General features: G+C 40.8%; 1 protein-coding gene across 4 annotated transcripts in view; it reads left to right on the top strand.

Moving 5' to 3' along the window:
- LOC132382527 (dipeptidyl peptidase 8-like) overlaps positions 1–25,806 on the top strand; it is a 68,131-nt gene that overhangs the window by 14,370 nt on the left and 27,955 nt on the right. For 3 of the 4 annotated variants that reach the window (XR_009508373.1, XM_059952818.1, XM_059952815.1), the window contains exons 2-7: positions 3,589–3,843; positions 11,634–11,746; positions 11,831–12,004; positions 15,117–15,285; positions 17,247–17,357; positions 18,815–18,943. Coding sequence is in view for 3 of the 4 variants with exons in the window: in XM_059952818.1 (XP_059808801.1) it covers positions 3,600–3,843; positions 11,634–11,746; positions 11,831–12,004; positions 15,117–15,285; positions 17,247–17,357; positions 18,815–18,943 (940 nt within the window). In the remaining variant the exon portion in view is untranslated. Of the gene's footprint in view, positions 1–2,012; positions 2,071–3,588; positions 3,844–11,633; positions 11,747–11,830; positions 12,005–15,116; positions 15,286–17,246; positions 17,358–18,814; positions 18,944–25,806 lie in introns of those variants that run through there. The other variant, XM_059952817.1, reaches the window with a different exon arrangement.

A 25,806-nucleotide genomic window follows, 5' to 3' on the forward strand; every position in this document is an offset into this window, starting at 1 on the left:
CTCTGGCCTGACATTTAAATTGTCCAAATACCGGATCATGCCTCACTCTAAGAACCCGAGCCCTGGCGCAGTGATACACTCTGGGCCGAGGCCTCGCCGCCCTGTCCAAAGCTGTCCGCGACCTCTCCAAGTCGCTCGGCGCTTGGAGCAATCCGGTGATTAATGGGAACATCGGTGTCCGCAGTTCTCTTTGCCTTCCATCTACTTGCATATGCCCATTCCTAACTATGTTCCTAGCTTTAACTTTTGACACACATGCCTTAGCGGTTTCCATAGGCATCAAAGTTATATTAACATTATTTTGGGATGAAGTTTGAGGTGTGTGGCTGGTTTCTGTGTGGAAAATTCTGTGAGGGTTGAGAAATGATTCAGACACTGAAATGTTTGTTCATTTCCATTGAGAACGCTAATGTCAATAAGGTTGTGTAAACGAGCTGATAGTATTGCAATAGATAATTATTCCATCATGGAAGCACAGGACAAATATGAGATAATAATTGTGCAAATAAAGGCAAAAAATACTATAAAAACCAGCAGCTCTACTGGCTTCTGAAAATACAATGCACATTTCATGGTTCAAAGCAACACACACAAAAGCTGGAACATTTTGTGTGCGTTGCTTTGGATTTCCGGCATCCTCATGTTTACTATCTGCTGCTCCGCTCTGAAGTCTCCTCGAGGGATGCCTACTCTGCAGGAGTTTAAATCTCTTTGTTGGGAGTTCAGAGACACCCTCTCTCACTGCTGCCCCTCTGTGATCTCTGCTGCCCTCCATCTCTTCGACCACGTACTCACCCAGACTCGCTACCACAGTCACATATCCTTTCCTGCCCACATGACTTCACCTATCACTTTCCAGCTCTCACATTTTTTATTCTGACATCTTCCCCCTGTCCTTCCTGGTCCTGAAGAAGGGTATCGGTCCAAAGTGTTGTTCATTTCCTTTAATACTGGTGTGTGTGTGTGTGTGTGTGTTGCTTCCATTTCTACATGCTGCCTGACCTGCAGGCAAGGTCATTTGATTCCAAACAATTGGTTTACTGATTGTCACAGAATGCCTCTCTGGTGCTTCTCGCTCCCCAGCCTCCCCCATCACCTTTTCCCAACTGTGATTCCCCTCTCCATGCCCGCTTTCCCACTCTCAGTCCACAATAGAGGCCCATATCAGAATCAGGTTTATCATCACATCTGTCATGAAGTTTGGTTTTTTTTGTGTGGCCACAATACAGTGCAATACATAAAATTACCACATATATATGTAGGTATGTGCATATATATATATATATATATATATATGTGCCTAAGACTTGTGCACAGTGCTGTGTCTATCTATCTACTTACTATCTACTACTATCTATCTACTTATATATTTCTTTATTATTTATCTGTCAATCAATCTATTTGTTATTGCAAGTTATAGTAATTTGTACTGTACTGCTACCACAAAACAAGAAATTTCACAACAAATGCCAGCGACGATAACCTGATTCTGATTTTGAGGTTGGATCGAGAAGGATTGGTTGGAGAGAAGTACCTGTTCTTGAAGTAGACCACTATTGAAAAGTACTTTCCTTGCTAAAGACCCCATTGCACGCAGCGGATTTGAAAGGTATTTCATAAAAGCAGATTGGGCATTTTTTGTCATTCTGATGTCACTGAGCTTATTGATCATTGATGATCACTCCAGAATTATCCTCTTTAAATAAATCTCAAAATCACATCGACAATAGACTGATTTGAGAAGTGCCGAAAGTGTGAAAATTACCTCATTGATTTAACTCGCTCAAAAGCTGATTGACCACCTTTTTATGTTCGTTCGCCGTTCCTGAGAGAAACCGCGGCGTTACCGCTAGGTGGCGCTGGTCCGCGAACTCCGGCGGCGGCGGAGGCGATTTGCAGCTTGGCCGGTGGCGGCGCTGCGCATGGAGGTCCACCGGCACTGCGACACCAGGCGGCTCCGACCCGGGAGGATGGACGAGGAATGTGGCCCCTCTTGTGTTTATCTCGTTGGCGTTGAGAGCGGAAGTGCATAAAGAGCCCGGAAGAGAGTGAGAGAGGTGCAGTGCGTGGGTGAGGATTGAATAAATGTTGTTTGTAATTGTTCTTTTACTTTGTTTATTTAGAGGCTGGAACACGCTTAATAAAGTGTTGGATCCGTTGTGTTTTGTGACACGAAACAGTGCAGTCCTCAGAGTGCACCACATTCTATCCTTGCAAGTTAAAGCGGGTTGTATTTATTTACCAACAAGAGAAAATGCAGATGCTGGAAATCGAAAGCAACACATACAAAATGCTGGAGGCAGGCAGCATCTATGGAAACGAGTACAGTTGGGCCCGAAACGTTGATTCTACTCTTTTCCATGGAAGCTGCCCGGCCTGCTAAGTTCCCCCAGCATTTTGTGTGCGTTGCTCGTATATATTTACCACTTTGCACGGTCCTCAGTGGAAATAATTTCGGAATACTACCGCCCAGGGATAGTCTCAATATGTTCTCTTTGGTTGGCTTTTTGGAAACATCCGGCTAACGTGCCACGGCCACACACTGCAGATGCTGGTAGTGCGAAATAAATTCACTGCTTTCTCCCAATCGTGACATTTAACTCATGAACTGAATCCTGAGGTTTTTGTTTGACGCAATTTGAGCCTTCCCTCAAAGTCAGCTCTTCAAACTCGGTCTTTTATTGAATTGCCTCTCTTGTTCTTTGTAGATCATATGTCAATCGCTTTTAAATGGCACATTTTGTCCAGGCTTCATTTTTAACATGGTTATCTAGCTTGTTATTAATAATTTCCCGGTAAAACTTCGAAATCAGTTTTTCCCCTTGTCTTTGCATTTGTGTTATTGTGTTGTTCCCAATAAATAACCAAAGAATCGCAGAACTTGATCCTTACACCTGTCTATTTTAGCCCAGCAAAATCGGACCGTGATTGCTTTGTCTGGAGCTGTTTCTGGACGGCACATTGCGTCAGTTTTTGTCTCAGCGCATTTGTTAATTTGTATTTTAATTGGTAAGGAAAACATGCAACGTTATGACTTTTTTTTATACCTTGTGATGTCACTGAATGCTTTAGAACAAATGAGCATTTGAGGTGTACCTACTATAATGTACACTGTATCTATTAATCTGGTTAAAAAATCGAATGGGGTTTTGAATGTATTTTTTTCTGATCGGTTGGTTTGCCAGAGTGAAAACAGCACTAGCTTTTCTAGTTCCACTGAATGAGAATTGAATTTAGACTAAAGTTATTAATTTAACCTGAACGGATGAGGTGTAAGTGTTGAGCTCTTAGTCGCAGGGCAAGTAAAAATCAAAAGGAACAAATCCTCCTTGGATCATCTGGAGTTGCCTTCCTGTTCCTAATTCCACACGTCCTTCAGCCTCTGTATTTCCGATCCAGACAAAAGCTCAAAATGAGATTGGCTAATGTCATGAACCTGTGGGATGGTGTTTTCTGGGCTCGGTTTACTTCGGGCTGTGTGTGGAGTGAAGAGGATGCTGGACATCAGGCACTGCTGAGGTAGCACACACTTCATTCGTTGCACTGCTGCAGGTTGGTCTTTCATTTTCTTGGTCCTTGTCTCTTCAGGAGGGGAGGTGATGGCTGCAGCAATGGAAACCGAGCAACCAAACATTGAGGTTTTTGAAACCGCTGCTGTGGAAATTGAGGAGTCTGAGCCATTTGAGCCGTACTACGTGGAGAGGTACTCCTGGAGCCGCCTACGCAAGCTGATCACCGACAGGAAGATGCATGGGCACATGATGGCCAAGACTCCTCATGACTTCTGTTTTGTAAAGAAAAATGACCCAGAGGGGCTTTATTCAGATAGGCTCTATTATCTGGGTGAGTAGCTTCTGTTTCTCAATAATACCAATCAATTATAATTGCATTGTTTCTCCCGCGGCTGGTGGTCACATTATAATCATCTAGTTCAATCTGTTGACACTCACACATAAAGTCTTAGGAAAAACTTCCTGTCCACCATTAGATTTTTGAATGGTCCATGAACACTACCTTGCCATTTTGCTCTTTTTTTTTGTCCCGGTAACTATCTTATTGTAACTTAACAGTAATTTTGTATCCTTTGCACTGACCTGCTGCTGCAAAACAAACAAATCTCACAACGTATGCAAATGATAATAAACCTGGTTCTGATGTCTCGACATATCCCCTGTGTGTAACAGTGACTTTAGTTTAACAGCCCGTTCCACTGAGCTGTCTTTTTACTTGGAATTAGTAGGACATTTCTATGACTGTTGTTTGTGATGATTACAACAGATATTTTTGGTTTGGGATTACATCAATAAGTTACATACTAATTCCTTAATAATCTGCAGCATGTTATTATTTATGTACTTTCCTGTTAGTTTTCCTGTTAGTTCTGTCCCTCACCAGCATCAATTTTGACCCTAGGCGTTGGTTGTTGGTGAAGTTTTTGACCGTTAGGGCTCATGTTTCTGAAGATGGATGGATATGCACAGCGCAAGACACACAAAAGGCTGGAGGAACTCAGCCTGTCAAGTAACATCTATGAAGGGGAATAAACTGCAACGTTCTGAGCCGAGAACCTTCATCACGTCTCGGCCTAAAACGTCACCGGTTTATTTCCCTCCATAGATGCTGCCTGGCTTGTTGAGTTTCTCCAGCATTTTGTGTGTGCTGCTCGAGATTTCCAGCATCTGCACAATCTCTTGTGACTAGATACACAGAGATCCAATATGGATATATGAGGTGAATGCTCTCTTATTTATTGGCAATACCACATACCCAGGTCACAGTGAATCTACTCTTTGTCTACTGGGAATCTTGCTGGACATTAATTAGAATATTGGATTTTTAACTTGTCTTTTTCTTTCTGTTTTTCTCCAATCTTTTGCTTTCATTTGAGTTCCCTCTTGTATGCCCACCAACATAAAAGTTTAGGTTGTCGTATTGTAGGGAGGAGCCTGCTTCTTGAGAAGGTCCAGAGGAAATTTCTCAGTGTGTTATCAGGCACAGAGAGTGGGAGTTGCTTTAGTTATAAGATTTGTGTGGGACAGAAGAGGAGCGTTTTGGAAAATTCTTTGAGACCCTCAGGGACTGTTGACATGGAATTCGATGGAGAGCTTAGTGAAAGCTGAGCTAAGGAATGTATCGAACCTCATTTCTGTTTAATGCATTTCAAACAGATGTTATAACTTACTGCCTGTTACACCACTGGCATTTAGGGCAGCAATAAAGGTCCTCTATCTCTGGTGGTGATCAGGGCTTCTTTCATCGTGTCAGTAGCTTCCTCACGGCAAGTCCAATGTGGAAACTCAGGGATACTGTCACACTCAGATATAGGATTCTTTGCTGTTTCCATAACAATTTTGTCTTACCAATCAGGGTTCTTAGCCCTGAGCTAAACCCCCAAACCTGGAGAAATGGTGGATCACTTTTAGTCTGACCTCTACCCTTTGACCTGTTTAGCATGGGTGACCCTACCAAGAGCCAAAGCACAAGGCCCTAACTCCAGCCAAATAAGCCCTCTGGGTCATTGAGGCACGCAAGCCTTCAAACCACAGCAAGGTTGTGGTTCTCTTAGAGGAAAAGTTGTAAACTCATTTATAAAATCATTTAAACTAATTAACCATATTTCAAATATGTTTGCTGCTTTAAAATGTTTCAGAAATAAGATATTTCTGTACAAACAAGGCAAAGAAAATGTAAGAATAAAAGGTAAAAGTATAATAACTAATACAAATGTTATCCAATAGATGGTTAAAATGACATGAAGAAGTATTTTTAAACATTTTATTTCAACATTATCACAGTGATTACCATTCAGAAGTCATTCATTGGTGATAAAGCACATTGAAACATCCTTATATCTTCAAAGGCACTCTATACAGCTTTCTTTGAAAAAGGCAAATATTACCTTCTGTTCACTGACGTATGGCATCTTTTGAGTTGCTATCGATCCTTTTTAGTAAGCTTTTAAAGTGGCATTGTGAGAGTTCAGATTCAGCTGAAAACAAAACTTTGAAAATACAAAGCTGATGTCTTTGAAAATTTATTGCAAAAACTCTGGCAAAAATTTTATTTACATTGCCTTGGCTATAAGTGACTCCAGTTCTAACGATAGTAGAGTTTACACTTTACTTCACTGTGAAATTTTGCTTGGTTTTTAACAAATTTGAGAGCAAATAATCCTCAGCCTACACTGCCTCTAGCAAACGCTCAATATTTTAAAAGTAAAGAAAAACATTTGCATTTGTGAGCCTTCGCAGACCCAAAAAATAACCTATCAACTCATGCCAAATAACACATAAAACCTAAAATAACAGTAACATATAGTAAAAGCAGGAATGATCTAATAAATACACAGCCTATGTAAAGTAGGAATACTTTTCTGCAATTATTGCAGCACTGTCCACTGTAGCAAAAATCTCACGCAAGCACTCTCGGCAGAAATACGGTGCAAGCACTCTCGGCAGAAGCACTCTCCAGTAACCTTTAAGCTATGAAGCTGCCAAATCATACCAAATAACACAAAAAATACACAGCCTATATAAAGTAGAAATAATGTACGTCCAGTGTAGTTTCACTTACCGGAATCGGGAAGACAGTGAGGACACTGATGATGGTGTGTTAGGCTGAGTTGTCAGAGGTTGGGGTGATGGGACATTGGGGTGTCGTCTCATCGTCATCTGTTTCCATCAGGGCAGGCAGGTCACCTTCTTCTATGTCTGCCTGCCTCGATGTTGAACGTCGAGTTTTGTTGTCTGCTGTGGCTGATCTGGAAAGCTTGAAAAACGACAGTATGCTTGACTGCTTAGCCTCATGCATTTTTCTATCATACAGTTCTTTGTAAGCACTCAAACCATCCTGCAAATATGCCATAAACCTATGTACCATTTCAAAATTAAATTCGTACTTTTCTGCAATCATTGCAGCATTGTCAATCGCAGCAAAAATCTCATGATCGAAACGCTTAATTATGTCTAGTTTTACGCTGTGTAACACCCTTACAAGCTCTTTTAGGCTTTTCCGATACCTTAGAACTCATCTTGCTAACGGATGCACAAAATAAATCGACATAAAGCACAGATGCTCACAGGCACATGTTTAGGCAATGCCAGCTAGAATGCAATTCCGGGGGAGGAGCTTGGCTGTTCGGTGCGCGCTGCCTTTTTTCATAACAGCGAGGTGTCGTGAAGCGGATTCGAAAAACAGGGGACACCTGTATTGTAAAACATTCCATATCCTAAGAGCCTTTTATACGTAAAAAGATTTTTCTGCCTCCCTTTATGCTCTAGAGCAATTCTTAATACCTTTGAAGTATTTTTTTCCTTTTTTACCATCCTATATTAATTGGGTAAAGGTCTGAACTCTGACTTGGCCATTCCAAAACACAATTTTTTGTTTTTAAACTGTTCTGTTGTTGATTTACTCTTGTGTTTCATGGTCTTGTTGCATTGTCCAACGTGTATTAAGCTTCAGGTAACTGACTGCTACCCTGACATTCTCCTGGAAAATGTCTTGTTGCAATTTTGAATTCATTGTTTCCTCAACGACTGCAAGCTGTCCAGGCCCTGCTCTTTCCACCATGCTTCACAGTTGGGATGAGGTTTTGATGTTGGTGTGCAGCGCCCTTTTCCCTCCAAATGTAGCGGTGTGCATTTTTGCCAAAAGTTTTGTCTCATCTGTCCACAGAACATTGTCCCAGAGGCATTGTGGAACACCCAGGTGGTCTTTTGCAAACTTGAGATGAGCAGGAATATTTTTCTGGTGAGAAGTGGTTTCTTCCATGGTGTCCTTCCATGAACACCATTCTTGTTAATGTTTTTCTTACAGTGGACACATGAACAGAGACTTTAGCAAGTTGTAGAGATCGCTGCAGGTCTTTTGCTGTTACCCATGGGGTCTTTTTCACCTCGTTCAGCATTGCACGTTGCACTCTTGGTGTGATCTTTGCAGGACACCCACTCCGAGGGAGAGTAGCAACAGTACTGAATTTCCTCCATTTGTAGACAATTTCTCTTACTGTGGATTGATTCACATTCAGGTTTTTAAAAATGCTTTTATAGCCTTTTCCAGCTTCATGCATCTCTGTAGTTCTTCTAAAGTCCTGTGGAAGTTGTTTTGATCGAGGCATGGTGCACACAAACACATATTTCTTGAGAAGACCAGGCTCTGTCAGTAACCTGACTTTGTGTGTCTTTTTTATAGGGTAGGGGATCTCCACAATCCACATCTCCAAACTCATTGATTGGAACACCCAACTCCAAATAGCTTTTGTGGAAGGCATTACCCCAGAGGTTTACATACTTTTTTGAACTTAGACTGTGATTGTTTAAATGGTGTACTCAGTACTTGACGAGAAGTAGTACAACTGTTTGTGTGTTATTAGTTCAGGCAGATTGTGTTTGTCTATTACTGTGAGTAATTTATGCAGAAAGCTAGGTAATTGCCAAGTGTTTACAAGCATTTTCTTGCAACTGTATAACTTGCACACCGTACATAAAGTAATATTACAACAAATTAACAAATAATAAGGTGCATTTATGATGCAAGTTAAAAAGTAAACAGTATAAAACGATACATGATGAGACCTGGGTAGTGGCAGAGAGTTCAGTAGTCTCATGGCCTGGGAGAAAAAGCAGTTTCCAATCCTAACAGTCCTTGTCCTAATGTACAGTACCTCCTGAATGATGGTAGGGGGTAAAAAGAGATTTTTGGATGGATGGCAGGTGTCATTGACAATGCTAAGGGCCCTGGGTGCATAGTGCTCCTGTTAAATATCTCTGATGGGTGGAAGAGAGACCCCGATGACCCTGTCAGCAGTCCTCGCAATCCTTTGTAGGGACTTGCGGTTAGGTGCCTTGCAATTCCTGTGATGCAGCTGGTTAGGACACTCTCAGTGGTGCTCCTGTTAAAATTGGTTAGAATGGAGAGGGAGAGTCCTCACTCACCTCAGTCTCCTCAGGAAGTGGAGGCACTTTGACAAAGAGGTGGCACTGAGGGACCCAGTGAGATTAACCATGATGTGTACTCCCAGAAACTTGGTGCTCCCTAACTCTCCCCACAGAGGAGCCGTTTACATGCAGTGAGGAGTAGGCAGCCTACACCTTCCGAAAGTACCCAACCTGTCTTTGGTCTTGTCCATGCTGAGGCTAAAGGTAGTGCGCTCACAGCATTCTACCAGCCGCTCAACCTCCTCTGTGTAGTGTCTCATCGTCGCTGTTGTTGATGAGGCCAACCACAGTTATGCTATCAATAAACTTGATGACTTGGTTAAAATGGTTAACAGAGCCCTCGTGTGTCAGCAGAGTGAACAACAGCAGGCTGAGCACACAGCCCTGTGAACGCCTTTTCATGGCTATTGCTTTTGTAATGCAAGATTTTTCAGATTCAGATTCATTTATTTATCACATATTCACTAACACATACAGTGACTGTGGATTCTGTGGTTCATGTTATGATGTGTTTCTGGTCGCTCTGCAGATGCTGGAAATCCAAGCAACACACGCAAAACGCTGGAGGAACTCAGCAGGCCAGGCAGCATCTGTGGAAAAAAGTGCAGTCAACCTTTCGGGCCGCGATGTTTCGGGTCAAGTCCCGCTGAAGTGTCTCGGCCTGAAACGCCGGCTGTACTCTTTTCCATAGATGCTGCCTAGCCTGCTGCGTTCCTCCAGCATTTTCTGTGTGTTGTCTGGTTGCTACTTTTTAAAATTGCTATTTCGTGGGGTTTTGATCGAGGTGGACTGGCGCCGCAGCCTACAGTCCCTAAGCAGCGTGGCACGGGATTGAACTGAACTGAATATTCCTGGACTGTTTCGATAACTTGTGTGGTTCAACGTTTTATATTTTGTGTTTTTCGCTTGTTTTTTTTAATGCCATTTGCATGATTTGTTCTTTGCAAGTTGAGTGCTTGATGTTTTTATTTGGCCAAGTTCCATGGTTTTTTGTGTTTCATGGCTGCCTATGGGAGGATGAATCTCAAGGTTGTATGCTGCATCTGCACTTTGAATCTTGCATCTTTGAAATGTGGTGTTTGTGTTAACAACCAATGCAACTTAAGGATGTGCTGGGGCAGCCACAAGTGTTGCCATACAGTCAGAATCAGAATCCAATGTAATATCACTGGCATTTGTCATGAAATTTGTTGTCTTTGTAGCAGCAATACAATGCAATATGTAATAGTCAAGAAAAATGTGAATTACGTTAAGTAATATTAAATAGTTAAATAAGAAGTATAAAAATAAAAAAAAAATGAGGTAGTGTTAATGGGTTCAATGTCCTTTCAGAAATCGGATGGCAGAGGGGAAGAAGCTGCTCCTGAATCATTGAGTGTGTTCCTTCAGGCTCCTGTACCTCCTCCCTTATGGTAGCAATGAGAAGAGGGCATGTCCTGGGTGATAGGGTCCTTAATGATGGATGCCGCCTTTTTGAGGCATCGCTCCTTGAAGGTGTCCTGGTTGTTGTGGAGGTAGTGCCCATGATGAAGCTGACTGAGTTCACAACTTTCTACAGCTTCTTTCGACCCTGTGCAGTAGTCCCTTATACCAGGTGGTCGTGTAATAGTTAGAATGCTCTCCACAGAATATCTGTGGATATTTGTGAGAGCCTTTGGTGACCTACCAAATCTCCTCAAACCCGGAATGAAATATAGCAGCTGTCATGCCTTCTTTGTAGCTTCATCAATATGTTGGGCCCAGGATATTGACACCCAGAAACTTCTGATCCCTCTATGAGGACTGGTGTGTGTTCCCTTGTCTTACCCTTTCTGAAGCCCACAATCAGTTCGTTGGTCTTACTGACGTTGAGTACAAAGTTGTTGCTGTGACACCAATCAACCAGCTGATATATCTCGTTCCTGAGCATGTTCTCATCACCGTCCGAGCTTCTGCCAACAATCATGTTGTCAGCAAGTTTACATTTGAGCTGTGTATAGCCACACAGTCATGGGTGTAGTGAGAGTAGAGCAGTGGGGTAAGCACACATCCCTGATGTTTTGTCAGTGTTGAATGTCAGCGAGGTGGAAATGTTTTTTCTGATCCACACAGATTCTGATTTCCCAGTGAGGAAGTCAAGGATCTAGTTGCAGAGGGAGGCACAGAGGCCCAAATTCTGGAGCTTTTCGATCAAAACTGTAGGAGTGATTGTGTTAAACACTGAGCTGTAGTCAATGAACAGCACCATGACATAGTTATTTGTATTGTCCAGGTGATCCAAGGCCACATAAAGTGCCAGTGGGATCGCATTTACCATAGACATATTGTGGCGATAGGCAAATTGCAGTGGGTCCAGGGCTTTGCTGAGGCAGGAGTTTATTTTAACCATCACCAACCTCTCAAAACATCACCATTGATGTGAGCGCTACTGGATGATCGTCATTATAAGGCAGCTCGCCTTGCTCTTCTTACGCACTGGTATACAATAATTGTTGCCCTTTTGAAGCAGGTGGGACCTTCCAACTGCAGCAATGAGAGATCGAAAATATCTTTGAACACTTCTTCCAGTTGGGTTGGCATGGGTTTTCAGAGCCCTACCAGGCTGTCTTGCTGGATCCAATATCCTGCATTATTTTATTGTCCATTGTCTGATTGTTAATATTACTGTGACTTGCTCTGATGGGTAATTGATTTTAACATGTAATTCTCTTTCAGCAATGTCAAATGAAAACCGTGAAAACACTTTGTTCTACTCAGAAATTCCCCACATGATAAGCAAGGATGCTGAACGTTTACTCCCGTGGAATCCCCTGCTGGATTATTTTCAGGTGCGGCCAATCGTGCTAATGTCTTGTCTTTTATTTATTTCTAAATAAGGGAAACTAAATGCGATTTTCTCCTTTATTACCCAGTCTACTCCTGATTATGGAATTTACTGTCGTGAAGAAGAGCTGTTAAGAGAAAGAAAACGAATTGGAACAATCGGTATTGCCTCATATGATTTCCACAAAGAAAGTGGGATGTTTCTGTTTCAGGCAAGCAACAACATTTATTACACAGTGGACGGCAGTAGCACAGGATTCACTGTGAGTCTCCTTTTACAAATTTAAGCTGCATTATTCCTCATTTACATTTCCTATGCCAATATAGTTCTTTGGATTAGAGGACAGATGAGACAGGATACCAATTTTTTTCAAAATTGGTGCTTCCTCAGAATTTTTTTTGTTTAGGATAGATCACTTGTAGCTGAACATAAATATAATTTCAAATATAATATAATAATACTACTTGTATCACATAGCAATTTGGAGAAACAAATTAACTAATATAATGCATAATTGTATAATGGCGTTAATGCTTTAATATAATGCATAATTGCATAATGGCATTAATGCTTTGCAATAGTTAAACTAAGCTAAAATGTTTTGTTGTTGATTTTGAAACCTTTTACCATGTCTGTCACTGACAGCGCCAAGATTTGCAGGGGAGAAGTCTAAATGGGAATACAGAAAATGAATCTTTAGTGACATGTTGCACTTCATGGTTTTGTATGCTTGAAGCATGTTGTCAACCAGTTGCACGTAGTTTGGTGCTCTGTAGTTGCCAAAAAAAATCAATAACATCTTTGAATGCCTTCCATGCGATTTTCTCCGGTCCCATTTGAAATTCTTCAAATTGCTTGTCATTGATGACCTGTTTGATTTGTGAACCCACAAAAATGCCTTCCTTAATCTTGACATGTTATTCTGATTTGAACTATGAATTGAAATAACAAAGATAGGCGATTTTAAAAAAAATGGTGCATGAGAGGGTAACTTCATGGTGATTTTCATTACCAGCAGCCCAAAATCCATAAGATACACCCATTAGTAGTCAGGGAGCAATATCTTCGTTGTCCAGTGTAACCTAGTAAAAATTAATTTTAGTGCCCAGGCTAACATCGAACCCTGTTTGGCGTTACTGATGAAACATTAACATTATTTGTAGGAGTATGCTATGTCTGTGTTATGACTTTGACAGTACTTCAAAAATAGTTCTTTATCTGTTAAGTACTTTGGGATGTTCTACAAGTGAATTGAAAGGCTTAATATAAATGCAAATCTTTTACGTATTTCACTTTGAAGTAATAGCATTACTAGAGATTGATTCACAGGCTACCGTTACAACCCTGTGGGAAAACATGTGGCTGTGCTGAATTTGAGTCTTTCTCTTTGCAAAATTCCACAGCCTGAGGATCATGTGAAATGTACGTTTAGTGTGTAACGTCTAATCCGTTTTAACGCTAAATGTCAATAGCTTGCCCGTTTGACCGAGACCCATTCTGATTGGCATCCGTTCAATGAGTCACGTAGAATCTAAAATGCTTGGTAATCTACCCAAGCATTTAGTAGCATACTACTACTAAATTGATATTTATATATGTGTACTTAATGGGTTCATTCTCGCAAAACACTACCCTTCTAATGTCATTTGGAAATTATTCTATTTACCTGCTATTTTCTGGATTTTTTTAATATTGTCTTAGAAGTTGTGATACCAATGTCAGGGTTAGAATTAATGGATCGGAAAAATCACAATAGCTCAGTGTGCCATTCTCCATTCTGTTCTGAACGGAAGTACAGTATATTGCCGTTTCTTCCATGTTAGTTGGTCAGAACACTGGAAATCCATACCCAACAGTGTTTTTGAGAGTACAATACTTTCTAAAGTACTGCTTACCACCATCTAAGCTGTTAAAGGTAATGAATAAATTCTCCTCGGGGTCCCAGCCAGGTAAAGGTATTGATTTTAATCGACATTTCGATGACAAACTCCGCCATTTTCTTCAAGGATGATGCCTATGCATGTCTAGTCCAGTAGTATTTACTCCTGTCCTCTGTTCCACCTGATTGGTTAGTCCTCATCCAATCAGGTTTCCACTGTCCCACCTTGTTTACACTCGGATTCCAGTACGTACTTAGAGCAAGACCTTCCTCTTTGTTAAGATTCTTTTCCTCTGGTTTTATTTCAATGCATTCTTTACCAGACAGTCCCAAAAGCCATTGGCATGGCGTTGTTAATGGTAGTTATTAAACACAGGCTTCCCATTACCACATACATCTTATCAAGGAAGAAATTCAAAACAAAAATGCATGATATCCAAGTGCAGAAGACCAGCGAGGATGAGAAAGTTTCAGAATCTGTTTCTTGATCACGCTTGGGAAAAATGCATCAAGATTAGATAAAATAATTTTCCTGTGGTTTGCTGGTTAAATTAGATAAGGGTTGTTGATGCAAAGCTTTGACATGAGAACTATTCAGAGTAAATTTATTATCAAAGTACATACAATATATGTCAGCTGAGATTCATTTACTTGTGGGCATTCACAGTAAGTACCAAGAAACACAGTAGAATCAATGAAAGACTGTGTGTTGCTCAGAGACGGAGTACAGGGATCGATGGTCTATGATGTGGCTCTAAAATACTGAAGTTCCAAAATCAAAAAAATAAGTACATTTGGTCCTTTATTATGAAACCAGCCAAAAATAATGATTTTAGAGTGATAAAAAATTAAATTAGCGATATAGCGATCTTGGCGTTCCAATTAGCGTAAATAAGTGGTTGATCTGTATTAGCGATATTAAACATAACTTGCGTAATAGAGAACTGAATGGTCAACATACAAAATGTCACCCTAGCTCACTGTTAAGCTCTAACCAAACTAAACTGAGCTAAAAAAGCACGAATACATAACTAGACTCATTTGCTTCAACCATACACCAACCCACATGACAAATTACCCATAACAAACATGCAACACAAAGTACAACACAGACAGACAGAAAATAGGTATGTGGCTCCTACAGCATAGGAAGATTTTTAAGCAATTCACTCACTTGCAGGCATAGGTTTGATTCCATGTGATTCCATTAGATATTAAAATAAAGCAAGGATTGCTTTCAACTGATACTCTCTGTTGGATGAATAGAACTGAACAAGTGAAGTTTGTTGTTTCAAACAATCTTTGTTCCACCAAAACAAACCTACTGCTGTGAAATCAGAGCAACTACTAGAAACTAACTATTAAAGGTTGGAGGGTGTTGTGTTCCACAGCTGAGCAACTTACTCTGCAATAAAGAAGTTATTCATTGGAATGGTTTAAAGTGGTGCAACAGTTGATAGGAATCGGTAAATCCTTTGGTTGTTCTGTTTTGCAGAGTGAGCCGAAAAACCCTATGCCAGTAAAGACCAGCTGCCCCAACATCAGGATGGATCCCAAAATTTGCCCCGCTGATTCATCTTGGATTTCATTCATCCACAGCAATGATCTGTGGATTTCTAACATTGAATCAGGAGAGGAAAGGAGACTGACTTTTGCACATAAAGGTATTGGTGAGAATCTCACAGAATGTCGCGTTGATGAGGTGTTTGGGATCTGTTCCAATAATCCTCAGTATGCAATGTAGAAATCGTTCTGATAATCCTCTATCCACAATGTTGTTGAATCCATTCTTGATAACTGTGTGCCTACAATAATATCAAACCTACTTTGACCATCCTCTGTCCAATAATTCACACACAACTCCAGCAGCCCGAGTTGGTCCCTGAGTGCTGTCCATGTGGAGTTTGCATCTTTTCCCGGAGAGTGTGTGGGTTTATGCCAGGTGAAATGATGCAGTCATGGCAGAGATATATAGAGAGGGAGAGTGGGACTTGTGGAAGTGTTCTGCCAGGAACTCTCAGGGACCAGACTGGTAAAAATGTCCTCCTCCTGTGCCATAAATAAATTCTTTGAAGTGATACTTCAGTTCTTTTTTTGATAGCACTTCATCTACAACTTTTTATGGAATTTGTTCCAATAACCCTGCATCAAAGCTAACATATGGAACCTGGTCTTGGAATTCTTGCAGTGGCTTTTAAACCTTGTGGTTTAAAACGCTGTCTTGCCAAAGATTGGCTTCCACCTAACAAGATGTATGAAATGTGCGATGGATTGTAATTGATCAGTAATGAAGAGAACTAATCCAGAAGGCCAAGCAAACAATGTTTTGTTTAAATCTGTCTCTTGTCCTCACAAGTCTATGAATAGGAATTAAATACACAAGTAAACCTTCCCCGTGGAAAGACATCACAAAGACATTGATGACATTCAGCCTTTTGGGAAATTTCTTCCAGATGTTGACATAGTCACATTTCCTGACTGACAAAAATTGATCTGGTCTGTACAAATTCAGAACCTCTCCCCACCATGTAAAGTACAGAGTCAGCAATGTGAAATGTCTGATTTCTCACAGAGATGAAGGCTTAGAGTGGTTCAGAAATGGAGAGATGCCGTTGAAGGAATAGAGACAATCCATAGTAATGGTGAGCTAGTTTTAAAAGTGTGTTTTAAATAGGATGTAGAGAAAGAAAGATCAGCTTTGATGGAGACGAATGAGAAATGGACAGTGATCTAGGCTCTGGGAAATAGAAAGGGTGTGGTACAGGATGGCATGGTAGCCTAAGAGTTAGCATAACACTGTATAGTTCCAGCAATCTTCTAATCGGGGCTCAGTTCACGCCGGTGTCTGTAAAGAGTTTGTATATTCTCCCCGTGACCATGTAAGTTTCTTCCGGGTGCTCCGGTTTCCTCTCACGTGCCAAAACGACGTACAAGACAGGGACAGTAAGTTGTGGGCATGCTATGGTGGTGCCAGAAGCATGGAGACACTTGCAGGCATCCCCCAGCACATCCTTGTTGATGCAAACGATGCATTTCATTGTGCAGCATATCTCACTGTATGTGTACGAAGAAAGCTCATCTCCCTCCTTGGTAGGTAGGTAGCTCTAGGGCGGGAAAAGGACATTGGAAATTTTTATTGTGGATACAGGACTTGACCTTGGAGCTGAAAGCCACAAGCAACTCAGTATATTCTGTGTAACTGGGAAAGCAGAATACATAGAAAATGGTAAAAAATATTGATATAAAATACAAGAAAAATAACAACTTAGCAAGCAGTGTGGAAAAAAGGGATTAATATGTGCCAGAAAATAGAATTATTCATGGCATTTTGCTGAGTTGTCAGAGACTCCTATTTAATGCTTATGTAGGAATTACGCTATGTGTTATAATCTGCAGTCAAAGAATATCAAAAATACAATAACAAAACTTTTTAAACTTAAAAATGTATATTGCATGTTAATTTATAATTGAACTGTAAATGATATCAACAAACAAGTTATCTATTGCCTTTGGAGAGACAAACACCTGTGTATTTTTTCCAAATGTTCAGCTTTTATTTCAGATTTTCTTTTTTTTGTTTAATTTCTACATTCTAATATTTGCTTCCCATCCTTCCGTTATGAAGGTCTGCCAAACCTAGAAGACGATCCAAAGTCCGCAGGGATCTCCAGTTTTGTGCTGCAGGAAGAGTTTGACCGGTACACAGGCTACTGGTGGTGTCCTGTTGCAGAGGATAGTAAGTGTCTGCTTAGCTCGAATTCAGTTCCACAGACCTCTTACGATACTAAAACCAATGTCTTTCCATTACCCAATTAGCCTGAGATGCATTCATTTTGCAGGTTCTGTTAATGAAGCTGATACCAAGATATGGTTCAGTGCTCCTCAAAGGGAGGGGAGAGAAAAAGAGTTGACTATGCCTTCCCACTTTTGACTTCTATCCAGTGACCTCATTTAGAAATGTTACTGCACAGAAAAGTCCCGCCCACATGAACAACACAATGGAAATCCTGCCGTCACTTGTGGAAGTACAGATGGTTAAAGAGCAGTTATATTTGCAAATATATTGTGTAATTTCAGCATCTCCTGTGTAGGCAGTACTCTGGACCATTAAGTAATTAGCATAAGTAATTGTTGTGTTGGACAATAGTGTTGCATTTGTACAATTCCATTAGGTTAATATAATGTCCCAAGGCTCTTCTTAAGGTTTGGCTTAAACCAGATAAGGAGCCGTCAGGACGATCATTCATAATGTTATTTTTCAAGAGGTAGTTTTTAATAGGAGTAAATTAATGAGTCGAGAGATGTAGAGAAGCTAAGAGGTTGAAGGAAGGAATTCTGTTGAGACGGGCACGGGTAGCTGAGCCACGTCTGAGCTGCAGGAGGAGGTAGTATTCAGAATGTGCCTCAGGGAAGGTTTGTAGGAACATGGAGCTTAAGAAGATTATTATTGTGAGATTAGTGAGGCCCTTGGGGAATTTGTAATCAGTGCATTAGCTACCTTTATGGGAAATTGTTAGACTTTATTTTATTGTATTTATTGAGGTACAGTGAGGAATAAGCCCTTCTGGCCCTTGGAGCCATGCTGCCCAGCAGCTCCTGATTTACTTAGCCTAATCGTGGAACAACTTGCAATGACCAATCAACCTGCTAACTGCCTTTGGACCATGGTAGGAAACCCAGGGCGCCACGAAATAGCTCACATGCACACGAGGGGGACTGACATACAAGAACAAAAGTGAACTCTGCATATGCTTTCCCATAAGCAACGACATTGAGCTTATATTTACGTATCTTTATTGTTTCTCCATGCAATAATGTGGCGAAACTAGAACTGTGTCCATAATATGTATATTTGCACTGTTATGAATCAAAACCTGACAAGTCATGTGAATGGAGATAAGCTATTTATTATGCTTTCCAGATACAATTGAAAATGAGCACAATTTTGTAGCTGTGTAGGAATACTTCTTAACTTCAAAGGAATCCAGGCTCACATATTCCATTGGGTTGTGCACAGCTGGTGTTGTTGGAACTTCGTGAAATGTCCCTAATCTATTTACCAAATTTGATAATCCAGGGAAAAAAATAGAAGAGAAAAATATTTTATTTGTCTCGCCTCTTCACATAAACAAGTGAAGCATCAAACTTACCAATTTAACATTTGATGAATTCATTTCTGGATTCTCTTCCCAGCCCCGGATGGGGGAAGGATTTTCAGGATACTTTACGAAGAGAATGATGAGTCCAATGTTGAAATTATCCATGTGTCTTCACCCATGCTTGAGACACGAAGGTGTGATTCGTACAGGTACCCACGGACAGGTAATATTTATACTTGATTTACTTCACATGAATTTCATTAATGTAGTAAATATACTCAGCGATGGTAGGTATAAAATTGATGTGTACCCTTGAATAGGAGATGAAATAATGTAAACACAAAAATCCCTTGCAAGGCTTGGTAAAGAAGAGGTGGGGTTGGTGTTTCTCTCTGGTGGCATGTCTAGAATCAAGGGTCAAGGCATGAAATAAGGTGTTTGGAATTCAAAGAAGGCAGTGGAGGTTCATTCACAGAATAAGTTCAAGAATCCCATTCAAAACAGAGATGCTGAGAAATTTCTTTAGCCAAAGGGTGTTGAATTTGTGGAATTTGTTGCTACATGCAGCTGTGGTAGCCAGGTCATTGGGTGTATTTAAGGCAACTCCTTGAGTGATTATGCAGAAAGTTTGAAGTTAACTCATCTCCTACTGTAGGCAATGAAATTATCAATCACCCCTGATGAGTTATTAACTTCAAACTTTCTGCATAATCACTTAAAGAGTTGAACTGCACGTGCATGTAATGAGAGCTGTATAACTCATCTCCTTCTACCTTAATCACCCCTGCTGTGGACCACTTCTACAAAGAAGGGATCCGTATGCTCCATGACCGCTGGACTAAGTGTGTAAATGTAGGAGGGGACTATGTTGAAAAGTAAGTGTGTTAATTTTTCTGAAATTGACTCCTCCTACCTTAGGCCACAAACTTATCAATCACCCCTCGCATGTATGCAGTAGATTCTGGTTAACTGGGACACATCAGGACTAATACATTTTAGCCCAACTAAATGGCTGCACCAATTAGTTGGTTTCATGGAAGTAGTTAAAAAAGTATAAAAAAGACAAACTACCATTTAACTGTATTCATTTAAATGAAATACAGAATAAATTAGAACATTACCAAAACTACTACAGTACTACAAAACTATGTATTAGTTCCAAATAGTTATTGATGGAAGAATTCATTCAATGTACTCTTCTGTTCTCTTGATTGACTGTGAATAAACAAAATCAGAGCAGACACCTAATGCAATTATTGGACTGCCTTCAAACATTGCTTTTGACAATTGCATTCTCCAAATCTTTATCTTAATTATGACATTATGATTGTTGGTGCATTGAAATTCTTTGTAGTTTCTAGTGAAATCATTTCATTTTCACTTCTGGCTGTTTCTGGCATCTCTAATGCATGCTTGAAACCATAGTGAGCAAAGCGGTCCCGAATTGTCTAACTGTTTATTACTTGCCAACTGTCAGTGACAAAATTCATTGCTTTATCAATACAAATACACAGCTGATGCTATTTAAGAACATTTGCTTGAAGCACAGTGTTGTGTTGAAAGGCCACACAATGACTGACGCAAGTTAGAAAATGTTCGACAGCGGTTTCCTGCCCCAATTAAGCGGCATGGTGCCCCAAATAAATGAAGTGAATCCTGGCTATGTTTTCAATTGGTTTTGGTTCTTTAAGAATTGTCCCAAATAAGCAGCTGCTCAGATTAACCAATGACCCAATTAACCCGAATCCAGTGGGTATTGTCTGATATAAAGCGGAATACCTGATGTGTCCAGAATTTATTTCATCTACTCTGCAGGTAGATAATTGTATTCAGTATAAAGATTTTCATACCAATATCAGATATCAACATTGGCTATCAATACTCTTCATTAAAAAAAAACTGCATCTTGTGTAGCACCTTATCACACTTCTCCAAAACATCCCGAAGTACATTTGGTAAAATAACTTGCTTGGAAGTGCAATCCTCATTATGTAAGTAACTTTATTTCCTAGAGGTGCACAAATGCAGCCACCTTGGGAGATCATGAGCATATGTTAGGGGGATTATTACTGTTCTGTTCCCCAATGGTTTCAGTCTCTAGTTGTCAGTTCATTTCGGTGCAGACTTTTTGCTATATTCTGTGGGTAGGACTTCCCTTTGAATCTGGGATATTTGTCTTGCTTACCTTGATTAAAAAAAAATCTACCCACGAACCATTTCACTTGAGGAGCCATTGAGGCATTAGGACTGGCAGACAAAAGCGTTTCAGCTGACAAAATATAGCATCCGGAGAGAGTAGAAATTGTATCATTTGCAGTGTCAGCAAGGAATTGCACAGTAGGTAGCCCTGGTGCCTCATAGTTCCAGCGACCCAGGTTCGAACCTGACCTCTGGTACTGATCGCAGCGTTTCTCCTGGATGTTCAGGTTTTCTTCCATGTCCCAAATACGTGCAGGTAGGTAAGTTAATTGGGAGAAAGAGGGAGAATAAATGACATGAGAGAGAAAGTGAATAAATTACAGGGACATAAGTAGAACAGTAGGATTGCATTGAGAATCAGCATAGATTTGATGGACCAAATTGTCTTCCAAGTTGTAAGCAAATACTGGAATATCTGATTTCCAGTATTTCATCAGCTCTCAAGGCATTAAGCTCACAGTGTTGTAACAGAGTTATATTCTGGTTAAATTGGCTGTGGTATATATCAGCCCTTTGGCAGTCAGTTGCTTAGTTCTCAGTAAAGTCACGGATGAGTCACCCTTGAATAGTTGTCATCTTCATTATGTGCCATGTTCTGTGACGTGGGTAGGCGTGGTCTTTCCATGACCCTGATTGTTCTTGCCAAATTTTCTACAAAAGTGGCTTGCCATTACCACCTTCTGTGTAATGTCTTTATAAGATGAGTGACACCAGCCATTATCAGTACTCTTCTGAGATTGTCTGCCTGACGTCAGTGTTCGCATAAACAGGACTTGTGACGTACACTAGCTGCTCATATGACCGTCCACCACCTGCTCCCATGGTGTCACATGACCTTCATTGGGGGGGGGGGGGGCGGTTAAGCAGGTGCTACACCTTGCCCGAGGGTGACCTGGAGGCTAGCAGAGGGAAGGAGCACCTTTCACCTCCTTTGATAGAGACACATCTCCACCCTGACACAATCTTGAATAGTACATAAGAAAAATGTATTTCTTTCTTGCCCTAAATCCTGATAGTTCCTCCATTGTTAATGTGCAGAAATAGTCAGTGAAATTGTATTTGTATTATGGAAGTAGTCTGGATTCCACTGAAATCTGATCATTCACTTCATATAGTGTCCTACAAATTGATTGTTAATTAAATGTATTAGCATCTATATCTTCTAAATGCAAATGATTTGCCTTCACGTAGAGGAAAAAAAGAAAATATAGGAACTGCACAGCAGGTTAGGGAACAGAATTAACAAAGATTCAAAATACATTTATTATCATTTAAACTTGATGAACTTTCGTTGGGTGCCTAGACATGAAGAAATCTTGTATAAGCTTGTGTCAAGAGTCAGCCAGTTGGTGTTCAGTCGTGCACAGCTCTTATCTCTCTGCTTGTGACATTCATGGCAGTTTTATTGTGATTCAGCAGAGTTTAGACCAAAAATTGAGTCTTCACATCTTTTGTTTTAGTAAGAATTAATCCTAGCATAAGTAGTTTCTTGTCCTCTGATGAAAGGTCATTGACCTGAAACACTACTTCTGTTTTCTCTCTCCGCAGATGCTGCCTGATCTGCAGCGCGTTTGCTGGTTTGAATTCAGGTTTACTGCACGTGGAGACCTTTTTTTGCATTTGATTGTGTCTACAAAGTACCTTTCAATGCTTTTTTTTGTAAAGTCCTGGATTTCTTTTATAGTGATGTCTAAAAGCTCAATCATAGAGTGGATTTTAAGGATGGTCTTAAAGAAGGAACAAGAAGCAGAAAAAGAAATTGAAAAGGAATGCTACATCTGACATCCAAAATAGTTGAAGTGACCTTCAATACTATGGAAAGATTTTGGAATAAACAATATTCTGTTAGAGACATGCAAAGAGCTCAGACAAGTACAAAGTTAGAGAAATTACAGAGATCAGAATTTTGGAGTCCAGGAGCCATCGTAGGTTGATGGTCTTGTGGCTAAAGGGCGAGTGACAGCTTGTGGAGAACAGGCTGCAGAATTTTAACTGAGCTGAGCTTTATAGGGAATGACGGACAGAAGGTCAGCCAAGTGACTACGGGTGGACATTATGTTGGAAAAGATACGGAATTAGAATTATTGCTTGAGGGTGTCCAGCATGCTGTGGTTGTACACAGCCTGAAAACGCTCAATGAATTATTCACTCAGATTCTTTCCAATTGCAATAAATTATCTAGCTGTTGTAGATTCTTCTTTCTTTTTGCATTCCATTGTGATTCTCCTTCCAGTAGCCTTCACTTGAGTCTACAGCTAAATATTTTCTCCTTCCGTGGTGATGATTCTGACTTCACCTGGAGCTAAAATTCAGCTGTTAGTTTTCGAGGAAAATATTCTAATGCAGTCAGTTTTAACACTTGTGTGTGTGTTTGAGTCATAGTAATCTTTAAAAAATAGATTCCGGTATAATGATTGAATTGCATTTTACACATTGTTTAGGTCAGCAGTGTCTATCACACTAGTAATTCAGATATCTGGACTTGGATCTGGAGACATGATACAAATCTCATGATAGGTGCCGAGGACTTTAAGTAATCTGGTAAGGGTCACTATAAAATTCTCAGTCATTATGAGAACCCACCTGGTTCACAAATGGTTTCTGGATAAGGGCAGCAGTTGTACTTCCCATAACTGGTCTGTATGAGTTGACTAGAGCCCCCACTGTCCAACAGTCTTGTAGCAATGTTCTTACCGCAAAGACTGCATTGATTTGAGAAATTTGACTCAACATGCAAGCAACTTCAAATCTCAATTATGAAAATAAAATAACTGAGGCCAGTAAAGACAGAGATAAGCATGATCATAATCACATTCATTATCATCATTATGTGCCATGTCTATGACTAGGCAATCATGGTCTTTCTGTGACCATGATTATTCTTGGCAAATTCTTTCACAGAAGTGATTGCCATTGTGTTCTCTTGGGCAGGGTCTTTACAAGACGGGTGACCCCAGCCATTATTAATACTCTTCAGAGATTGTCTGCCTGGCGTTAGAGGTCGCATAAACATAATTTGAGATATGTACCAGCTGCTCGTACGACCATCCACTGCCTACTCCCATGGCTTCAAGTGACCTTGATCGGGGGACTAAGCAGGTTGCTACACTTTGCTTAAGGGTGACCTGCAGGCTAGCAGAAGGAAGGAGTGCTTTACACCTCCTTTGGTCTGAAGAGCACAAGAATAGTATCTTATTTATATAGAGTATAGTATGGACCATGCCCTTCCAGACCAACAAGGCTGTGCAGCCCAGCAACCCCCCCGATTTAAACCCAGACTAATCACAATGACTAACTAATTTACTAACTGGTACGTCTTTGGACTGTGGAGGAAACTGGAGCACCCTGAGGAAACACGCTTGGTCACGGGGAGAGGTACAAATTCCTGACAGATAGCACCAGGATTGAACTCCAAACTCCGACGCCCCGATCTGTAATAGTGTTGCGCTACCAGTCACTAATGAACGGATGTACAAGCCAGTCTTCCAATTCTGGTTTGAGTGGTTAGACCACAAGATTCCAGATTGTTTAATGTCATTTCCTATGCACAAGTTAAGGAGAATGAAATAATTGTTACTTCAGATCTGATGCAGCACAAAAATACATGCAAGCGATGAAGCACCCGATGATGATGATAATAATAATGAAGTGCAATAAATATAAGTACATAAAATGGCTTCGAAACAAAAGATTAATGTATGTCCTTAAAGTGACGCTAGGCTGCACATTAGATGACTATCGGGAAATAATAAAGCCTTGGTGGAGTTAGTGAGTGGAGGTGTTGATTTGGGAAAGTAACTGTTTTTAAGTCTAGTGGTTGTGCGCCGGATGTTACCTAGCTTCCTCCCTGATGGGAGTGGGAGCAGGTTGTGTGGGATCCTTCATGATATTACTGGCTCTCTTCCAACACCTTAATATATATAGGCAAAACACGCAGAGATGACAGCCATCAGAGAGGAATGAACATCACGAGAGAGCGAGCAAAATCAGCCTGACCCTCGCCTCCTCACTCGGGCTGTCCAGCGCTTAAATTGTCTTCACACTGGGTAGTACCTCGCTCTAGGACCCAGGCCCCAGCGCAGCGACACACCCCAGCCACACAGCCCGAAGCCATTCTCGATCTCACCAAACCTGCTCGGCGCTTGTAATGATCCAACCTCGCACCCGGGTTAGGTGATCAGGCTTCAAAATTCTTCCGTATCTTCTCTCCAAATCGTTCACTCCAACAGCAACTGCAATACCAACCCTGTCTTGAACACGTTGCATTTCGGCTTTGCGTTACACCACGGCTCGTCCTTCCGATTAGCTTTGCCACCGCTTGCTTCTTCATGGCTTGTGGTGATAGCTGACCACAATTTACTTCAAGAAAGGTGTTATTAGCAATGTTTTTAGTTGTATTTCGTGCCTTCTGAACTACCAATAAGCTGTTGCACAGCTTCAGTGAGGCTTGGGCCTACTACTCTCGCGACTCTGGAGAGCAGACCTAAGGACTCCATCTGGTTCAAAATCTGGTTCAATTTGCATCTGTTGTTTGCGTGATGTGTTTTTTTAAATCTTTCTCTGCGCAGTAGTTATGATCTTCTTTAAGATTGGGTTCTTTGGGTCTCTTGCTTTGTGGCTGCCTGTAAGCAAACCTATCTCAAGGTGTATAATTTATACATTCTTTGATAATAAATGTACTTTGATTAATTGACATGTCCTTAATGGTGGGTAGGCTGTGCTGGTGATGCATTGACTACCCTTTGAAGAACCTTCCTGCCTGCTGCATTGCGGCTTCTGTACCATGCAGTGATGCAACAAGTTAGGACGCTCTCTACTGCACATCAGTAGAACGACGTGACTATAGAAGTGCAAGATCCAGCTCTCTTCGGTCTCCTGGGAAAGTAA

The sequence above is a fragment of the Hypanus sabinus genome, chromosome 28, assembly GCF_030144855.1.
Source record: "Hypanus sabinus isolate sHypSab1 chromosome 28, sHypSab1.hap1, whole genome shotgun sequence".
In the NCBI taxonomy this organism is placed as follows: Eukaryota; Metazoa; Chordata; class Chondrichthyes; order Myliobatiformes; family Dasyatidae; genus Hypanus; species Hypanus sabinus.